The 15,542-nt window shown below is 36.9% G+C and overlaps 2 protein-coding genes across 4 annotated transcripts; both read right to left on the reverse strand.

The window, feature by feature from the left end:
• Positions 1–719: 719 nt before the first annotated feature.
• Positions 720–7,827, reverse strand: LOC103463414 (alanine aminotransferase 2-like). Of its 2 annotated transcripts, none has more exons than XM_017304237.1 (14): positions 7,716–7,827; positions 6,415–6,504; positions 6,208–6,316; positions 5,991–6,127; positions 5,706–5,904; positions 5,432–5,511; positions 5,212–5,348; positions 4,583–4,754; positions 4,166–4,321; positions 3,930–4,042; positions 2,734–3,685; positions 1,993–2,129; positions 1,639–1,751; positions 720–1,418 (listed from the first exon to the last, which is right to left on the reverse strand). In XM_017304237.1, exons 1-11 carry the CDS (start codon positions 7,812–7,814, stop codon positions 3,595–3,597), a joined length of 1,383 nt encoding a protein of 460 aa, XP_017159726.1. In that variant the 5' UTR covers positions 7,815–7,827; the 3' UTR covers positions 720–1,418; positions 1,639–1,751; positions 1,993–2,129; positions 2,734–3,594. The 2 variants fall into 2 exon arrangements, with proteins under 2 accessions (XP_017159726.1, XP_008404962.1); XM_008406740.2 differs by having other exon boundaries at positions 5,661–5,904.
• Positions 7,828–8,436: 609 nt separating this feature from the next.
• Positions 8,437–15,284, reverse strand: LOC103463413 (alanine aminotransferase 2-like). Of its 2 annotated transcripts, none has more exons than XM_008406738.2 (12): positions 15,204–15,284; positions 14,470–14,602; positions 13,822–13,911; positions 13,160–13,268; positions 12,427–12,560; positions 11,778–12,021; positions 11,614–11,693; positions 11,413–11,549; positions 9,842–10,016; positions 9,603–9,758; positions 9,214–9,320; positions 8,437–9,121 (listed from the first exon to the last, which is right to left on the reverse strand). In XM_008406738.2, exons 2-12 carry the CDS (start codon positions 14,584–14,586, stop codon positions 9,019–9,021), a joined length of 1,452 nt encoding a protein of 483 aa, XP_008404960.1. In that variant the 5' UTR covers positions 14,587–14,602; positions 15,204–15,284; the 3' UTR covers positions 8,437–9,018. The 2 variants fall into 2 exon arrangements, with proteins under 2 accessions (XP_008404960.1, XP_008404959.1); XM_008406737.2 differs by having other exon boundaries at positions 14,470–14,657; positions 15,204–15,275.
• Positions 15,285–15,542: the final 258 nt, after the last annotated feature.

The raw sequence follows: 15,542 nt of genomic DNA on the forward strand, positions 1-15,542 counted from the left end.
TTTACAGTGACATCTGGTGGTGAATACGACACATAACACCACATTCAATTTCTAGTCTTGAGACTGAAACCTTTACAATTTTTGCTCTTATAGTTAAAACTAATAAAACGTGTTTAGAGCTGCAAAAGTTACACAACCTTTCCAGAAAAAAAAGACAGCTCTACACATAATGAATATCTCCATATGTTTTGTGGTGGAAATCCAATGCATGTATTCCATGAAAAACAGAGCTTATTATTTTAAGAGTCATTGTRGAAGATCCATTGAGCTTATGGGCTGCAGACCCCTGTTCTAGGCCATTTTGTCAGCTCAGTTCAAATGGGTTTAGCTTAAATTATGCTTCCAGTAGTGAAGGTTCTCTCTATTTGCCAAAGCCTTTCTTAACTAAGAAACTTTTTTCTGCTACTTTACAGGTCCTGGTGAACTGTGGCAATCAGCCTGAATGGGAGTAGCTGACCAATCTTCCCAGAAGTGACCTGAATCGTTAGAGCTGGGGGAAACCTGCTGCAGTAAAAACACCCACTGAGAGCAAGAGAAAAGCTCTTTGGAGCTGGAAACATTTTTGTTAAGTGCCCAAATCCTTTCAACAGRCTTTYCAGTGCTGAGGAGCAAGTGACTCTCCTTTGAGGTTCACCCACACGATGGTGCCCTGATGGAGGGCTCCAGTATACCATAAGGGGTCACTGTGGTCAGTGGACCTTCATTTGATTTATTACTTCTTTTTTTTTTTTTTTTGCTTTCTAACCTGATAACTTTTTTAGCTTTTTGTGCATGAAGTCATTATCTGCAGAGATGTTCTGTCTAACCAACAATTCACTGTTTTCTGCACATCCAATATTGGGTCACAAGGGTAACAGGTTCTGGGGGGAAACCCAAACATTCTCCTGATGACACTCTGGGGCTCATCCTGGGTGACCTTGAGATGTTTCCAAGGGACAAGGGATAAAATGTTCCTCAAGCGTAAGCAGGACTTGCCCTGGAGTCTCCTCCCAGAGGAGAACAATAGGTTGTTGTTATTTATTTTGCATTTACATTCAGYGTTTTTAAAATAAAACGATTATACGTTTCTACAATTTAAAATTGAAGTTGTGTTTATTTATTGTCTAAAAGTAAATCTAAGCGGACAATTTTATTTGTCCCCCAAGACAAATGCCTCAGCAGTGACAAAAGTGCTGATTTTATTCTATGAGATAATTACCTCATCATCATAATATGTGCATCTGAAAATATTGATAGCAGGGTTTCCATGATTTCCATAGTTTTGGAAACCTTTTTTCACAAAAGTTTTAAAAGATTTTTTTTTTCTCTTTGTATCCTTCATATTTCATCAGTCAGGTCTGTTGAGGAGACGATGGTGAAAAGAACAAAGACGTGTCAGGACATCCTCCAGGACAGCAGGAGGCGCTAAAGCACAAAGCCTGAGWGGAAAAACAAATTGAGACATTTAGAAATGAGAGGAGCAAACTACTTTAGTCATGTCTGACTGATTAGTAATCAAAAGAACAAAAACAAATTACACGTTTAAATTTTACCTCTTCCATTAAAATGTATCACAACAGAAATTTGTCAATAAAATATTTATAAAGTATGCAATGTTTGTAATATATGCACAAACAATAGATTTCTATGTCTCCTTACCTGATGTGAACATTTTCATCATTGTGTCCATTTTCACTGCCAGGCCCCAAACAAATACCTTCTTCCTCCAGTTAGCTCCGACAGTACAGAACATCTGCTGACAGTCGTAACATCTGAAATATATCAGGACACATTTTTAAAATCCCAATATAATGCAATATAATGGGTACATCATAGACTGTTTTGAAGTGCATTTTTCACATTTCAAAGACTACTTAAATCGACACCTCTTTTAATAGAAATGCCCCTTGTTTCTTTAAAACTGTCATAAAAAGCATCATATTTCGTGTAAATTATGACGAAACAGAGTGTATCTATAGTCCAGACTCCAGAGATAATGGCTGTCATGCTCACTTTTCCATTGTGGCTGTCGATATTGAGTGGAATGACGCCATCTCCACTGTCTCTGAGCAGGAAACTCCCATCTCAAGCAGGACCTTTTTATATGAGAGAAACTCTTTGTCCTGTCCAAACACACTGTCCTGGTAAACCTAAAATGGTGCAACAAGTCAGAAAGAAAGGAYGAATTTTAAATAATCACATAATAATCACAGAAATTTGACTAGCAAAACAAGTCGCTCCGWTGCTGCGAAGTGAATAATTTTTTTCTATTGTTTCTCTGTTTTGCACATGACCTGTCAAAACAATGAAAGACATTTACTTGGTCTTTATTGACAGATTAGGTTTCTACCAACAAATCAAGATTCTGATTTTAGATTGCCTCAACTTGTTTGACTACGTGTCAGTCTTATTTTAAATAAAAGACACGCTTTATAATGTTACATAATTTAGTTCAGAGTTGATGTCTAATTTAACCAAAAGAAACACTTGAATATAAGAAACATATTAAATATTATGCATCCAATGACTGAACCAAAAGCAGTAAATAGAACCAACAAATAGAACCTGGTGGAGCCTCTCTTGAAGGACTTTTTATTTTGAATGTAGAAGTTTTAGGTTTTTCTGTGGATAATGTCTACATTTCTAATTTCTGCAAATTTACACATCGCACTTTACAGTCTTTAATTTTTTWAAACAAAGGCCTTAGCAGTTCTATTAATTTTACTGTCACTACAGTATATATGTGTTATGCACCTGTTGGGTTTCCCGGGTTACTGACGTAAATGGCTCTGGKATCACACTGCCTCCTAGCGGTCATTWGGGMKCGGTGCAGCTCTTCCAGGTCTAAGGCCCATCCTCGCTCCTCCGTCAGCCTGTAGGGCACCAGTTTCACCCGCACTTCATCCAGCAGCATGGGTAATGTGTGTGGACATGGCAGGGGGGCCAACACACCAGTGTAAGTCTGTCCACTGGTGTGTTTGCTGATATGTGACAGCAAACATATCATCATCTAAATAAGACACTTTCCCAACTCAAACTGTCAGGTTAAAATATTTGTAAATTTTTTTTGTAATATACAAATGCTYAACAATAACTGATACCAATTTATTTACAAAAGTTCTTATAAAATGAGTTCACTCTGAAGGTCAAATCAAGGCTTTTCACTTTTTTTTTTGCAATTTGTCAAATCCAAGACATTCAGGTTAAGATTAAAATAATAAATGTTAAACACACTAACTCGAGAAAACGAGAGATTTAGTGAGTTTGGGTGTTGCATAGACTCCCAGCCCCCTATTCTGTTCAATTACAGGGCAACAGTAGGGAGGAACAACTCTCTGTTAACATAATGAAACATCCTGTAGATGTATTATGATGTTGCATGAGCAGCTGTCTGCTGACGGTGTCTGAGAGAGACAGGAAAGAGAGAAAGACAAACACTGAAGCAGTGAGCTTTAGCTGCAGGACCTGCAGMGCAGCATGCTTTAATTAAAATTAGGTTTTTCTCCACTCTGGTCAAGTATTGATTATCAGGTTTAAAATTCAAAGCAATTTTAGGATGTTTTTTGTTTAGGTGTTTTTTTTTTCTCTGCCAAGTTTGTATCCTTTGGATCTCTGTCAGTGATGTCTGTCCTGGATCCGCAGGTGAAAAGACCGAAGACGTTTCAGGACGTCCTCCAGGACTGCAGCGGGAGCTGAAATGCAGAGTCTACAAAACAAACAGAAAAAATATTTAGAAAATGTTAGTTTTACATCAGATAGATAAACTCCACATGACTGAAATCTATATTATTACATGTTCATTAGTTAAAAATAGAACTTAAAAGAAAAATACASCTTGGAAGATCAKAAACCAGATTTAACAAGGTCTTTGAAAACTAGAGTTAATTAATAATACAAGTCATTTAAGTCTAACATAAACATGCTAATCATCTGAAATATTCAGTCCTCACCTAATGTGGTACTTTTCATTGTCATGTCCGTTCTCAGAGCCTGGACCCAAACAAACACCTTCCTCCTCCAGTAGCTTCTTACAGTACAGAACATCAGCCTGCAGCCCTGATCTCTGTCATATAACAGACTTATCAATTATTGACGTTTTACTAAAAAAAATAAAAATGTATGAAAGGCTCGGTCTATTGAGTTTTTGGTAACATATTTAACTTTTTTTGTTTTGTTTGAAGCTGACCTTAGCCTCTTGTATGATTTCAGCAGGTAAATGCAGACGAGGATAAAGGAAGACTCCGCCCATCGCCGGCTGGCAGCTCATCCCTGGAACGCCATTTAGAAACTCACATGCTCGTTGAGCGTTTTGGGTGAGAGTTTCCACTTTCTGAAGAATTTCCTTTAATGAATAAAGCAAAGACGTTAAGAAACAAAGATACAATAGAAGAGAAAGCACACCTATATTTTAGGCATATTCCATTAATTTCTCAGTAGCCTATATATAGATGATGTTGAGTCCACTCAATYTATTCCAAATCTAGCTGTGATGAATGAGATTGCTATTCAACCTGAACATCTTATATGTCTTATGCRTCCAAACAGTGCATACCCTCAGAAATATGCATTTTGCAAATATGCACTTAAAAAGTGTTCTCCTTACCCGAGTAAATACTTCATATGAAGCATCACCAGGTGATGGTGGACTGACCATGATTTCCAGTGCCAACTGTGGTAAAACTGGAGGGCTGGAAGGACCCTGCATGCTCGTTAAAAAGTTTTTGACCAGCAGGTCCATGTTGATGACCTCCATATAGCCTCCTCTCAAACCACACCTAAACAGAGAAATTACAAGTCAGAAAAGGTCCACCTAAATAAGATAAGRCAGATATATTATATTAATAGCCATAAATATAATTTACTAAACAACTAACCATGAAAAAGAAGAGGAAAAAACAAACAAACTCAAGTTTCACGTCCGGGGCACAGGGCATCATAGACAGGCATACAGGACCATACATAGACATTTAGATGTTTTAAAGTTATTTTTCATTCCAGAATCCCAATTTTGACACTTCAAAAAAAACCTCATTATTTCTCCATACAAAAGTTGACTCATTAGTTATCAAACTGGAACTTTACAGACTAATCAACTAAAAAAAACGAAAAACACAACATAGGAGAACGCCTGGAGTGTAAGTATCCGATTAAAGGAAAAAGTTTCTCAATAACCATAAAGTCACTTAAGCAAAAATGCATTCGTGTTSSTGTTGAACCACTGGTCACACTCACTCTCCCATTGTGCCTGCCGATATTGAATGGAACGACACCATCTCCACACTCTCTGAGAAGGATGCTCCCATCTCAAACAGGACTTTTTTGTATGAAAGAAACTTCTTGTCCTGTCCAAACACACTGTCCTGATACACCTACGATAATGYGAGAAGGTGAACGAAAAGAGCCAAATTTTTATTAGTAAGACAAACAATTAGCCTGTTCAGGGTGTACTTACCTCTTCCACTAACAGAACGAGCCGCTCTGATGCAGCGAAACGAATCACTTCTTCTATGGTTTTTAGGTCTTGTACATGACCTAACAGAACAAAACACTTTTCATTTGCTTCAATGAAATAAAATTTGGGAAAAAAGTTAATTACAAATGTTAAAGTGAATCTCCCAGCAGGATGAATAACTTTGGTTCTAAAGTGCCTGGTGGTGGTGGTGGGACTCTGAGACGTCTACCTGTGGGGTTTCCTGGGTTACTGATGTAAATAGCTCTGGGCTCACAGTGCCTCCTGGCGGCCTTCAGGGCTCGGTGCAGCTCMTCCAGGTCTAAGGCCCAACCTCGCTCTTCCAGCAGTAGGTATGGCACCAATTTGACCCYCACCTCGTCCAGCAGCATTGGCAGGGTGTGTGGACACGGGAGGGGGGTCAGCAAACCTGTCTGAGTGGACCCCTGTCCACTGGACAGCAAGTGCAGAACCAGCTAAACGCAGCCGTAGATAACAGAATAAAACATTTAAAGTTGCATCATGAGGTATCTTGCCTATATTTCAGTTCCAACTGTCATACCTTTAAGGTCCTCTGGGAGCCGCTGGAGAAGATGATGTCCTCTGGATCTGAAGCCACACCACCGTCTCTCCTTGTGATGAACTCGGCTACAGATTTCTGTATTTGGGGTATCCCACAGGAGGAGGCAGAGTAGGAGCCTGCCATGGTCAAATCGATCAGGTTTTAAAGCAGAAACTGCTAGAAATAAATCACACGAGATAAATATATTTTACCCTACCAACACTGCCTCCATTACAGGCACCCAGCAGCTTCTCTGCCCTCTGACRAACATCCACAGGAAAGCTGCTTTCCTTCAGGAGCTCGGGGTACAAGCAGACTGCCAAGACCTGAGAAAGCAAGCAGAAGGTGACAGGCTGTAAAGACAAACTCAGGGAAACTGTTTGTCTTAAAAAACTAAATRAAAAACTAAATGCTTAGTACCAACCTGGCGAGCAAACGAAAGGGGCGGCATCCCGGCCCTRTGGGGATCCCCACAGCTGACATCGATTACCCTCTGAAAAGGTTTCTGCTCACCCTGAGAGGAGARGAAACATGCCAAAACTTTCACAAACTCTGTGACAGTGTATGYTGCTCCCTACTGGAGCCTAACCAACTCCATGTGATTAAGCTGGATCAAATCAAAATAGAACATGCAGGTAGAAAGCATCTAGGTTAAATATAAAGGAAAGAAATCAAGTTGCACAACTCATCAAACATCACAATCAGTCACATCTCATGTGCATTTATTCCACCTGTCTGAACTCTGATAATAGTATGGTTTTGTATCAGACCATAAACTAACAAGACTCATATMTTAATTGCTGTCCTTGAAGGATTATGACCAAGCAGACTTTAATGCTCTCTGTGTTTTGAAAGGACTTCAAATGCTAGGCTAATGAAAGYTTCTACATTTACAATTTTCTGAAGCCTGAACCACACAAGGAAAGATGTGGAACCTGAAATTAAAGACTTAAAACAGTTAGGAATACATTTCAAAATGGAGACTCCTATTATTCAGTAGTATGTAGGTTAATCTCAGTTAACTCCATTAACTATCTACAGAGCAAGTTAAATGAGCCATTTAAAATGTGTACAGATAAAAATCTATGAAGATCTGAGCTTACAAAATAACACTGACTGATATGCTGTGTTTGGTTCCTTCAAAGAAAAAATAAACCCTGCATTATGAAGAAAAGTGTAACTGCATAAACAGCTGAGTGTGCTTTTGTCCTCTAAAAAGTGTTGATGTTAAGCATGAACCTTCAAGATTGTGGTTTGATTAAAGTTTAACCATGAAGCTATCAGACAAAGAGCCTTTTCAAACAGTTATGGCTCCAGTTTAACTTTCACCTCTCTATAAACTTTGGTCAATGAATGAAGCAACCTACATATTCAGCTTTTACCTCATACRCCTACAGCTGTTATACATTTCTTCTACACTGTTCAATATTTTATTCTGTTGTACACTGTAAAAAAAAAAGTCAGTAAATTAACGATAAAAGACCAACAGTTTTTGACYGTCATATCCAAAAACATTTCATTACCGTAGAAGTTACATGGAACTACCGTAAGTCAAAACTGGTCAACAGGTCTCCAACAGGTCTTGGATATTTATCTCGTCAATTATTGACGCGAAGGGGGCACCCGATGCGTCAACATGTGACGCTGAGGGTACCTGCCCAAGCGTCAATATGTGACAAGTTGGGAGTGAGAATGTGTTGCCTGTTGGAGTTGCTAATAACTCACCTGTGCGATCTGCTCAGTGATCCGTGCAGCCAGGCTCTGCAGGCTCACAGGKTCTCTGATCCCAAGGACTCTCGGGTTCACATCCTTCATGGAGCTCATCTCGGTTCATCTGACTGAGGAACAGGGCGACACGCCAAGCGGGACGGGAAGGAGGCGTGTGTTCAGGAAGGCAGAACCTCTTGTTGTTTATCCAGACCAATATGTTTTTGGCTTTGTAAAACCAATTGGAAGAATTTTATTTAATTGCATATTTTAATACAATTTCATAAAACTGATTTTTATAAAGCTTATGTAAAACATAAAAGTTTTATTTCTTTGTTGAATTTTTTTAATCAGTTGTCTGCTTTGTCACAAATTTGACAGATTCATACAGAGGCTCCAAGCAAATCCTATAGTTCTTCACCTTGGCTCTTTCATGTCTTGCAGTTTCTCCTCAACAAAAGACAAAGAATCTTCAATTTTGCAATGAATTCCTTTTACTGTATCACACAGTGTGAATCCAAATGTTGTTTTTAACTCTTTGCTGATGTTTCAGTCATTTATCAGATATGCGTTAGATATATTTCAGCCACTTTGTTCAACATGTGTCCAAAAATAATTACCATAACTTTTGTCTTTTTGTAGTATGAGACAATAAAAGGACAAGATTAATACATTTAAAAGTATTAAAATAATTTATTTAAAATAAATAAAAGCTGTAAGCCCATTATTTTCATGTGTTTATTTTTTTAATCCTTACAGGATAAGTTTGAGAACAAATTCTGATTTTTAAGCTGTTTAGAAAACATTAGTGCATCATCAACAGAATATTTAGGTGGATGTCAGGAGAATGGAATCAACATTTTGAAAATGAGAAAAACAACCAACTACCAAATTTACTTATCAGGTGAATAGAAAGTTTAGGGTCAGCAAAGAACTACATAAATATTTGCATTTTCTTCTATTGTGTATTTATTCACATAAGCATTATTTTATAACAGTCAAATTCTTAAAACAGCTACTCTTGTTCATATATTTTCATGGTTTTCTTATCACAATCCAAGCAAGTCTGAAAAGCAGTTCACATATGCATTGTGTTTTGACATGGAAGCGAAACCTAACAGTAATTTTAAAAAKGATCCAGACTTTTCTGACTAATAAAAAGGTAAATACGTTTCTCCTTCAATAAAAGCTTTTTCTAACATTATTCTAAAAATGTCAGGAAAGAAAACAAATATCATTTAAATATGATCTTTCTGCTTGTCTGATGTGGCTTTGGTGTATTTCCTCTACTGGTGACAGCTGGTTGCTTCTCCGCTTTGTCCTACACAATTCTGTTAAGTTTTCTGTCAGAGAGGCGAAGGTGGAAGGAGGAAAGGCGAGACAGAACCTCCTCCAGCGTGTCAGGTGGAACCAGAATACATAATCTAAAGCAAACAAAAGAGATTATGAACCATAGTATTTTGCACATATTGTCTGGCTCCAGCTCAGCTGGGTTTTGTCTCATCTTGTTTCCTACCTGAGATAATGGCTGCCACTTGTTCCATCGTCTCCTGCACCTACGATCAAATCCTCCTCCTCCAGTAACWTCTGGCAGTACAACACATTTGCTTCCAGTCCCAGCGTCTGAAAACAAGGCCATGTGAAAGATTACAACAAAAAAAATAAAAGTTTSCAACACAAGACCAAGACAGCAGCTACAAGGAAAACCACAGCATGTTTTTAAAATGTTCAACTAAAGTGTATGCAGTCAATTTATTTATGCCCATTTTTGTGAAATACTGTTTACTCTTACTCTTCTGTGTTGTCGTTTTATATCAGTTACAAATTCTACACCTTATTTTCTCTTTATRARTGGGATTAGCGAAAATGTAATGAAATTAAATGTCATTAAAYTWAATTAACAACATTGGCTTGCTCCTTGATCTCAGCTGGTAGATCCAGATGTGGGTAGAGGTAGATTCCCCCCATCGCCGGGCGGCAGCTCATTCCCGGTAGATCGTTCAGCAGCTTCAGAGCCCGCTGAGAATTTTGGGCCAGAGTGGCTCGAGCCACGAGAGTCTCCTTCCAAGAAAACATCATCCAATAGAAGAATATTAGAAAAKGAAAAACATTAGTTGCTGTTGAGGCTTTGGTTTTGCTTTTACATGAACAAATGTGTTATATGAAGGGTCGCCCGGACTGAGTGGGCTGAGCATGAGATCCAGTGCAAGCTGTCCTGTGACTGGTGCATTGATGTCAGTGCAGAGCATGGTGTCGACGAAATGCATCACCCCTGGGTCCATGTTGACCGCCTCCATGTATCCTGCTCTGAGGCCACACCTACACACAGGTCACGAGGGGGATGAGTAACGGAAATTAGAGCTCAGAAAACATGAAAATCCTGTGGGAACTTATTTAATTCTCAACATGTGAACACAAAAAAAAACTGTCACATTATCAATTTCTAAAATTAAATTAAATCAGCGGGAACTTGTGATGTCTTAGCCATTCAAGGTAGAATTGTTAAACAAAAACAGCTTTCAAAACTATACTGCTCAAAAAAATAAAGGGAACACTTAAACAACACAATATAACTCCAAGTAAATCAAACTTCTGTGAAATCAAACTGTCCACTTAGGAAGCAACACTGATTGACCCGACGAGGGTCCCTGTTGTCAATCAGTGTTGCTTCCTAAGTGGACAGTTTGATTTCACAGAAGTTTGATTTACTTGGAGTTATATTGTGTTGTTTAAGTGTTCCCTTTATTTTTTTGAGCAGTGYATTTTAATGGACTATTTTGAAAGCTGTTTTCATTCTCATTATCAAATTATAAAATAWTGAATTTCATTTCATTTCAATTTAATGTCATTACCGCTTATTTCTCATGTACCCTCTAAAAGAAAAGAAATCAACCGAAATAGCATTGTTTGAAGACTATAYGATTATTTTCCATTACCAGTGTTAAAACAATATACAATTCTCAAAACCATTAAACATAAAAAACAAATCATAAAAAATTTTAACAAAATATTACAACTATTTATTTCTCAAGATTTAAAAGATATAATTAAAGTAWAAATTAAAACACGGTGACATTATAAGATTTGAATAAAGCATTTGTCCATTCTGAGWCAGGATGCATCATYTTAACTGAAAATAAGAATCAAAGTAAATATTAAAGTTAATGAATAAAAATAACTCATTTTAAAAATGAAACTATTTTCAATCATCTATACAAAAATAAAAATCAAATGAATTACAATTAAACAGTGATAATCATGTTATTCCACTTAAGCACATTTTTATATATTTTTTTATTTTTAAATTGTGGCGTCTGTACTTATAAAACTGCATTATGCATAATATTTTTCATTTTGCCACCAATATTAATATTTTTAAAGGAGAAATATTGAAAATGTATCTTCAGATTTGAAAAAGAAAAATCATTTATATTATTTTTCATAATAATAATAATACATAAATTACTATGCTTTGTCACAATACTTATTTATTAATATATTTTTCATTCAATCCCATAAACTAAAGATTTTAAAAATAACTAAGATTCAAATATTGAAATAAAACAAAACATTTATGTAAAAAGAAAGTTGAATTGAGTTTGTCTCAAAACTCCAAGCCAGTTTTTAAGTCAATAGTATGGAAATCATTCCCCATATTTTACTGAGATTCTCTGAGATCTGACTTCAACTAATGAGGAAGGGAAGAGAAACTCACTCTGCTACACAGGCGCAGGATAAAGAGTGAAAGGAGACCAGCTCCACAGTGTCTCTCAGATGTTCGTCCATCTCAAACAGAACCTTCTTATATGAAATAAACTCTTTGTCTGGTGCATAAACACTGTCTTGGTAGACCTAGAAGGAAAAGCAGAACAGCTCAAAATATTCTCYTGATTCTGAGGAGACATTTTATCATCACCTCATCAACCAGCAGAAGGAGTCTCTCMGCTGCTACGAACTCAATCACTTCCTCTATGGACTTCCTGTCCTGCAAATGTCCTGAAAACAGAAAACAGCAGCTTCCTCAGGGTTGATAACGAGCTGAATTTGGCTTGCATRCAGTGAAGTGTGCAGGCCGCCTGCCTGTAGGGTTTCCTGGGTTGCTTATGTAGATTGCTCTGGGCTCGCAGCGCCCTCTGGAGGTCGTTAGAGCTCTTTCCAGCTCACTCAAGTCGACAGCCCAGTTTTCCTCCTCTATCAGCCGGTAAGGCACCGCCATCATCCCGGCCTCGTCTAGTAGAGGAAGCAGTCCGTGCGGACAGGGCTGAGGGATCAACACGCCAGTCTGAAGTCGCCCTTCCCCTCCAGACAGCAGCTTTAATATTACCTTAAAACACAATGACAAACTTTATTCTCCCATCGGAATTTAGGCAATAATCTAACCAATTTTGTTACTTCGATTTTAATAACTCAGGATTGGTCAGGTGCTTTTAATGTCCTTCATAGAGAAGCAGAAGTTTCTGACTTGGGAATAGGAAATTTTGACAGATATATATTATAGCCTGATCTTTTTACTTTTCTTTTTCTTGATAATGATTACATTTCTTTTGAGGTAGTTCCTGTTGCTCATTTCTGGAACCACACTAGAATTTGCAAATGTGCCATTTTTCAGATGTGGGCAAACATTAATAAAATTGCAGAAGCTCTGCTCTTCTTTACGTCAGGTCATCCACAAGCGTTTTGTTGTTACAATATCCTTTTAAAGTTCTTCATAAACAAATCTTTGTCTTACCATCACGGCTCTCTGAGCTCCAGAGGATATAAAAATGTTTTTAGCATAAGCAGGAACACCTTCATCTCTTTTCATGATGAATTCGGCGATAGTTTGTCTGATGTGAGGCAGTCCAGAGGAGGCAGTGTAGGAACCTAAAGATCAGAATAAACAATCAGTTAACTCATTAAACCGAGTATTAGAGAAATATTTAAAACTGTATCCATATTCTGAGCTATAATTAGAAGATGGCTGAGATGGATGATACCGTAAGCAGTTTTTTCGGGGATATTGTTTGTTTTGTTGTTTTATATATGTACAATTTATTTACGTGTGTACTACTTATGCTGTGTGTGACAGTATGACATTTTTTATTGTTCGGTTGTTGCATCTGATCATGTACTAGAAGTTGCAAGATGGTGAAAATAAAACTCATTTTTATTTGGTCTCTCTTTCAGCTGAGAGAGATGACGACACAAAGACTATCAAAAGCAACAAAAGAAATTGGCCTTTATAAACTTGCTGGATTGAATTTCTTTTTTCTTAACCTCTAGTTTAAGTAGTTTTCTTTATTTTTCTGTGTTTTAACTTTTGCATATTTAGTTGCAGCACTTTGAGCTTTTAAAGCCTGCTTTAGTTAGTTACTGTAAATGATGGGCAAATCAGTTTTATGTCGACAGCACAAGGAAGAAAGCTCAGTAAAATTTGGGTTTAATAAACGGTTTTGTTCATGTTTTGTTTTTCAAATCCTCACCCACACTTTCACCATCACAAGCCTCCAGGAGCCTCAGGGCTCTTAGCCTGACGTCCAGAGGAAGATGTTCATCACTCAGCAGTTCAGGGCACAAACACACCGCCAGCACCTAGAAAATGGCATCAAATTCAAAGAGGAATTGAAGCAGGAAAATATGACATATGCATGATGTTGATGATTGTTTAAAAAAATTATTCTTTCCTGATTGTCACACATTACATTATTCACAATTAGGAAAACCAAAATTATTTTTGTTTGATTAATACCAGAATAAGATTATTTTCCAAACAATATTTTGTTTCTTTCATCAAAGTCAAGAATAAAGCATTTTCTTTTTTCCTTTTACACTACATTACTGTGGTCAGGTGAAGCTTCTCATGTTTGCTGGAGTTTTGGTCCATTCCTCTTGACAAACTGTTATGACTGAGTCAGCTTGTCTTACTCAAACGCACCTTTCCAGCTGTGCCCACTAAATCTCTAGGACTGATATCAGGGTTTGTTGTGGCCAAATAATATTTACCATTAGAGCTCCTAGATTTGATGAATCCATTGGTGTTGATGAACTCATTGACAAGATATCTGCTTTTGGGATCGTTCACATTAGGAGTAAATTAAAAAAGGATTTTTGTCTGAATCAATTTAAGGAATATAAAAAAACTCACCTGGCGAACAAATGAGATGGGTTTCATTCCTGCTCTCTGGGGATCACCTGAACTGACGTCAATCAGCTCCTTGAAGGATTGTGGCGCCCCCTATATGCGAACATGATATAAGGCGGCACATCAGTTTTAAAATACATCTCCTTTTCACAATCCATTATAGGCTTAAGTGCATTTAGAGGGATTTTCATATTCAGGTTTTCACTTCTACTGCACTTGGAAGCAAATATTAGATTGAAAAACACATTATTGTTGATTACATTTGTTCCACTCTTCTTTACGATGTGCCTCAGTTAAATTTGCAGACATGACTTTCTGCTCAGGACTCTCTTCGGTTTCAACCACAATGCTTTATTCAGGTTAAGTCTGGACTTTAACTAGACCATTGCAATACATTAATTATTTTTTTGTTTTCAGAGACTCTTTTTAGGATTTGATGCAATTATTTTATATTTGTGTTTTCTTTTTGTGGCAAATTTTCAGTTGTTGGACACACTTTTTTTTGTCTCATTATTTATTGGCCATATGATATGAGATTTTTTTTACTTTGTCTTGACATATTAAGCCTTTGGCTGGAAAAAAAAATGGTTTACTGTATTTACCATACCTATCAGTAATTCTTACTAAATGAAAAAAGATGGTTGGGCTTACCTTGATGATGTCTCTGGTGATGTTCTCAGTCAGACTATGCAGCCCACTTTGAGATGAGAGTCTGATCCCTCTCACTCTGGGATTCACTTCTTGCAGGGACGTCATCAGCTTTTGCATCAGATTGTCAACACTTCTAAGATAAACAGCCTTTGTTTCTTTCAAGGTTTGAAGTCTTTGCCGTAACTGATCTAAATTACATTTAACAAGAGCTAAATGTAATAGCTCTAAATGTTTAGCTCATTCCCAGATTCATCCTTTTAATGTTTGTTTAATAAACTGCGTTTCTGTTTGTTCAGCCAAAAAAAGCATACATCTAACCAGGTTTGATTTAAACAGGGACATCCGATAGTTGGCTAAAACTTATCAAACTTAACAGCTGTTAAGCTCACTTTATACTATGGGAAGTTGTTAAAGTAAGCCAACTTAAATGCAAAAACAAAAAACTTGAGTGCCAGAATTATAAAAAAGAAAAACATGCAACTAAACTTCTGCAGGTTATTTGTTTAAATATACATTGTTGTCAATAATGATGGATTATATTTTTTAAACTAATCTAATGAAATTTATATAACGACTTATTCTTGATGAAAAAAAAAAGTCTAAAGGTTTTACTGATTGATCTCAAAACATTGACAACTTTAAATCTAATTTTAATGAACCATGTGGGTCTTGAATTTAAATAACATAAAAAATTTATTTATATATATTTTTTTAAATACTTAAACTTAACTTACTGAGATTTCCAGAAACTGCTTTCTTTACTCGATGTATTTTGTCTGACAGCTGCTATTGAGTTCTTGGTGAAGGTCTCTGGACTGCTGTTCTCAGAACATTGGATGAATGTTTAGCTGATATATAGTTATATATTTATCTGCTCTCTAACTTGTTTGATGTATAATCTTCTCAATTATTTCAGTTGGACTTACAACTGAACTCTGAGCTGGACTTTAGACAATGTTTTGTCTGGTTTGTTTTCACCCTTTTGGAGGCCAACAGTTCTGCTTTATACAGCAGGGACATATTGAGGTAGCAAAATTTACCCAAATTACAAACAGAAAAGCATCAGATGTGAA

The sequence above is a fragment of the Poecilia reticulata genome, linkage group LG4 (assembly GCF_000633615.1).
Source record: "Poecilia reticulata strain Guanapo linkage group LG4, Guppy_female_1.0+MT, whole genome shotgun sequence".
Classification (NCBI taxonomy): domain Eukaryota; kingdom Metazoa; phylum Chordata; class Actinopteri; order Cyprinodontiformes; family Poeciliidae; genus Poecilia; species Poecilia reticulata.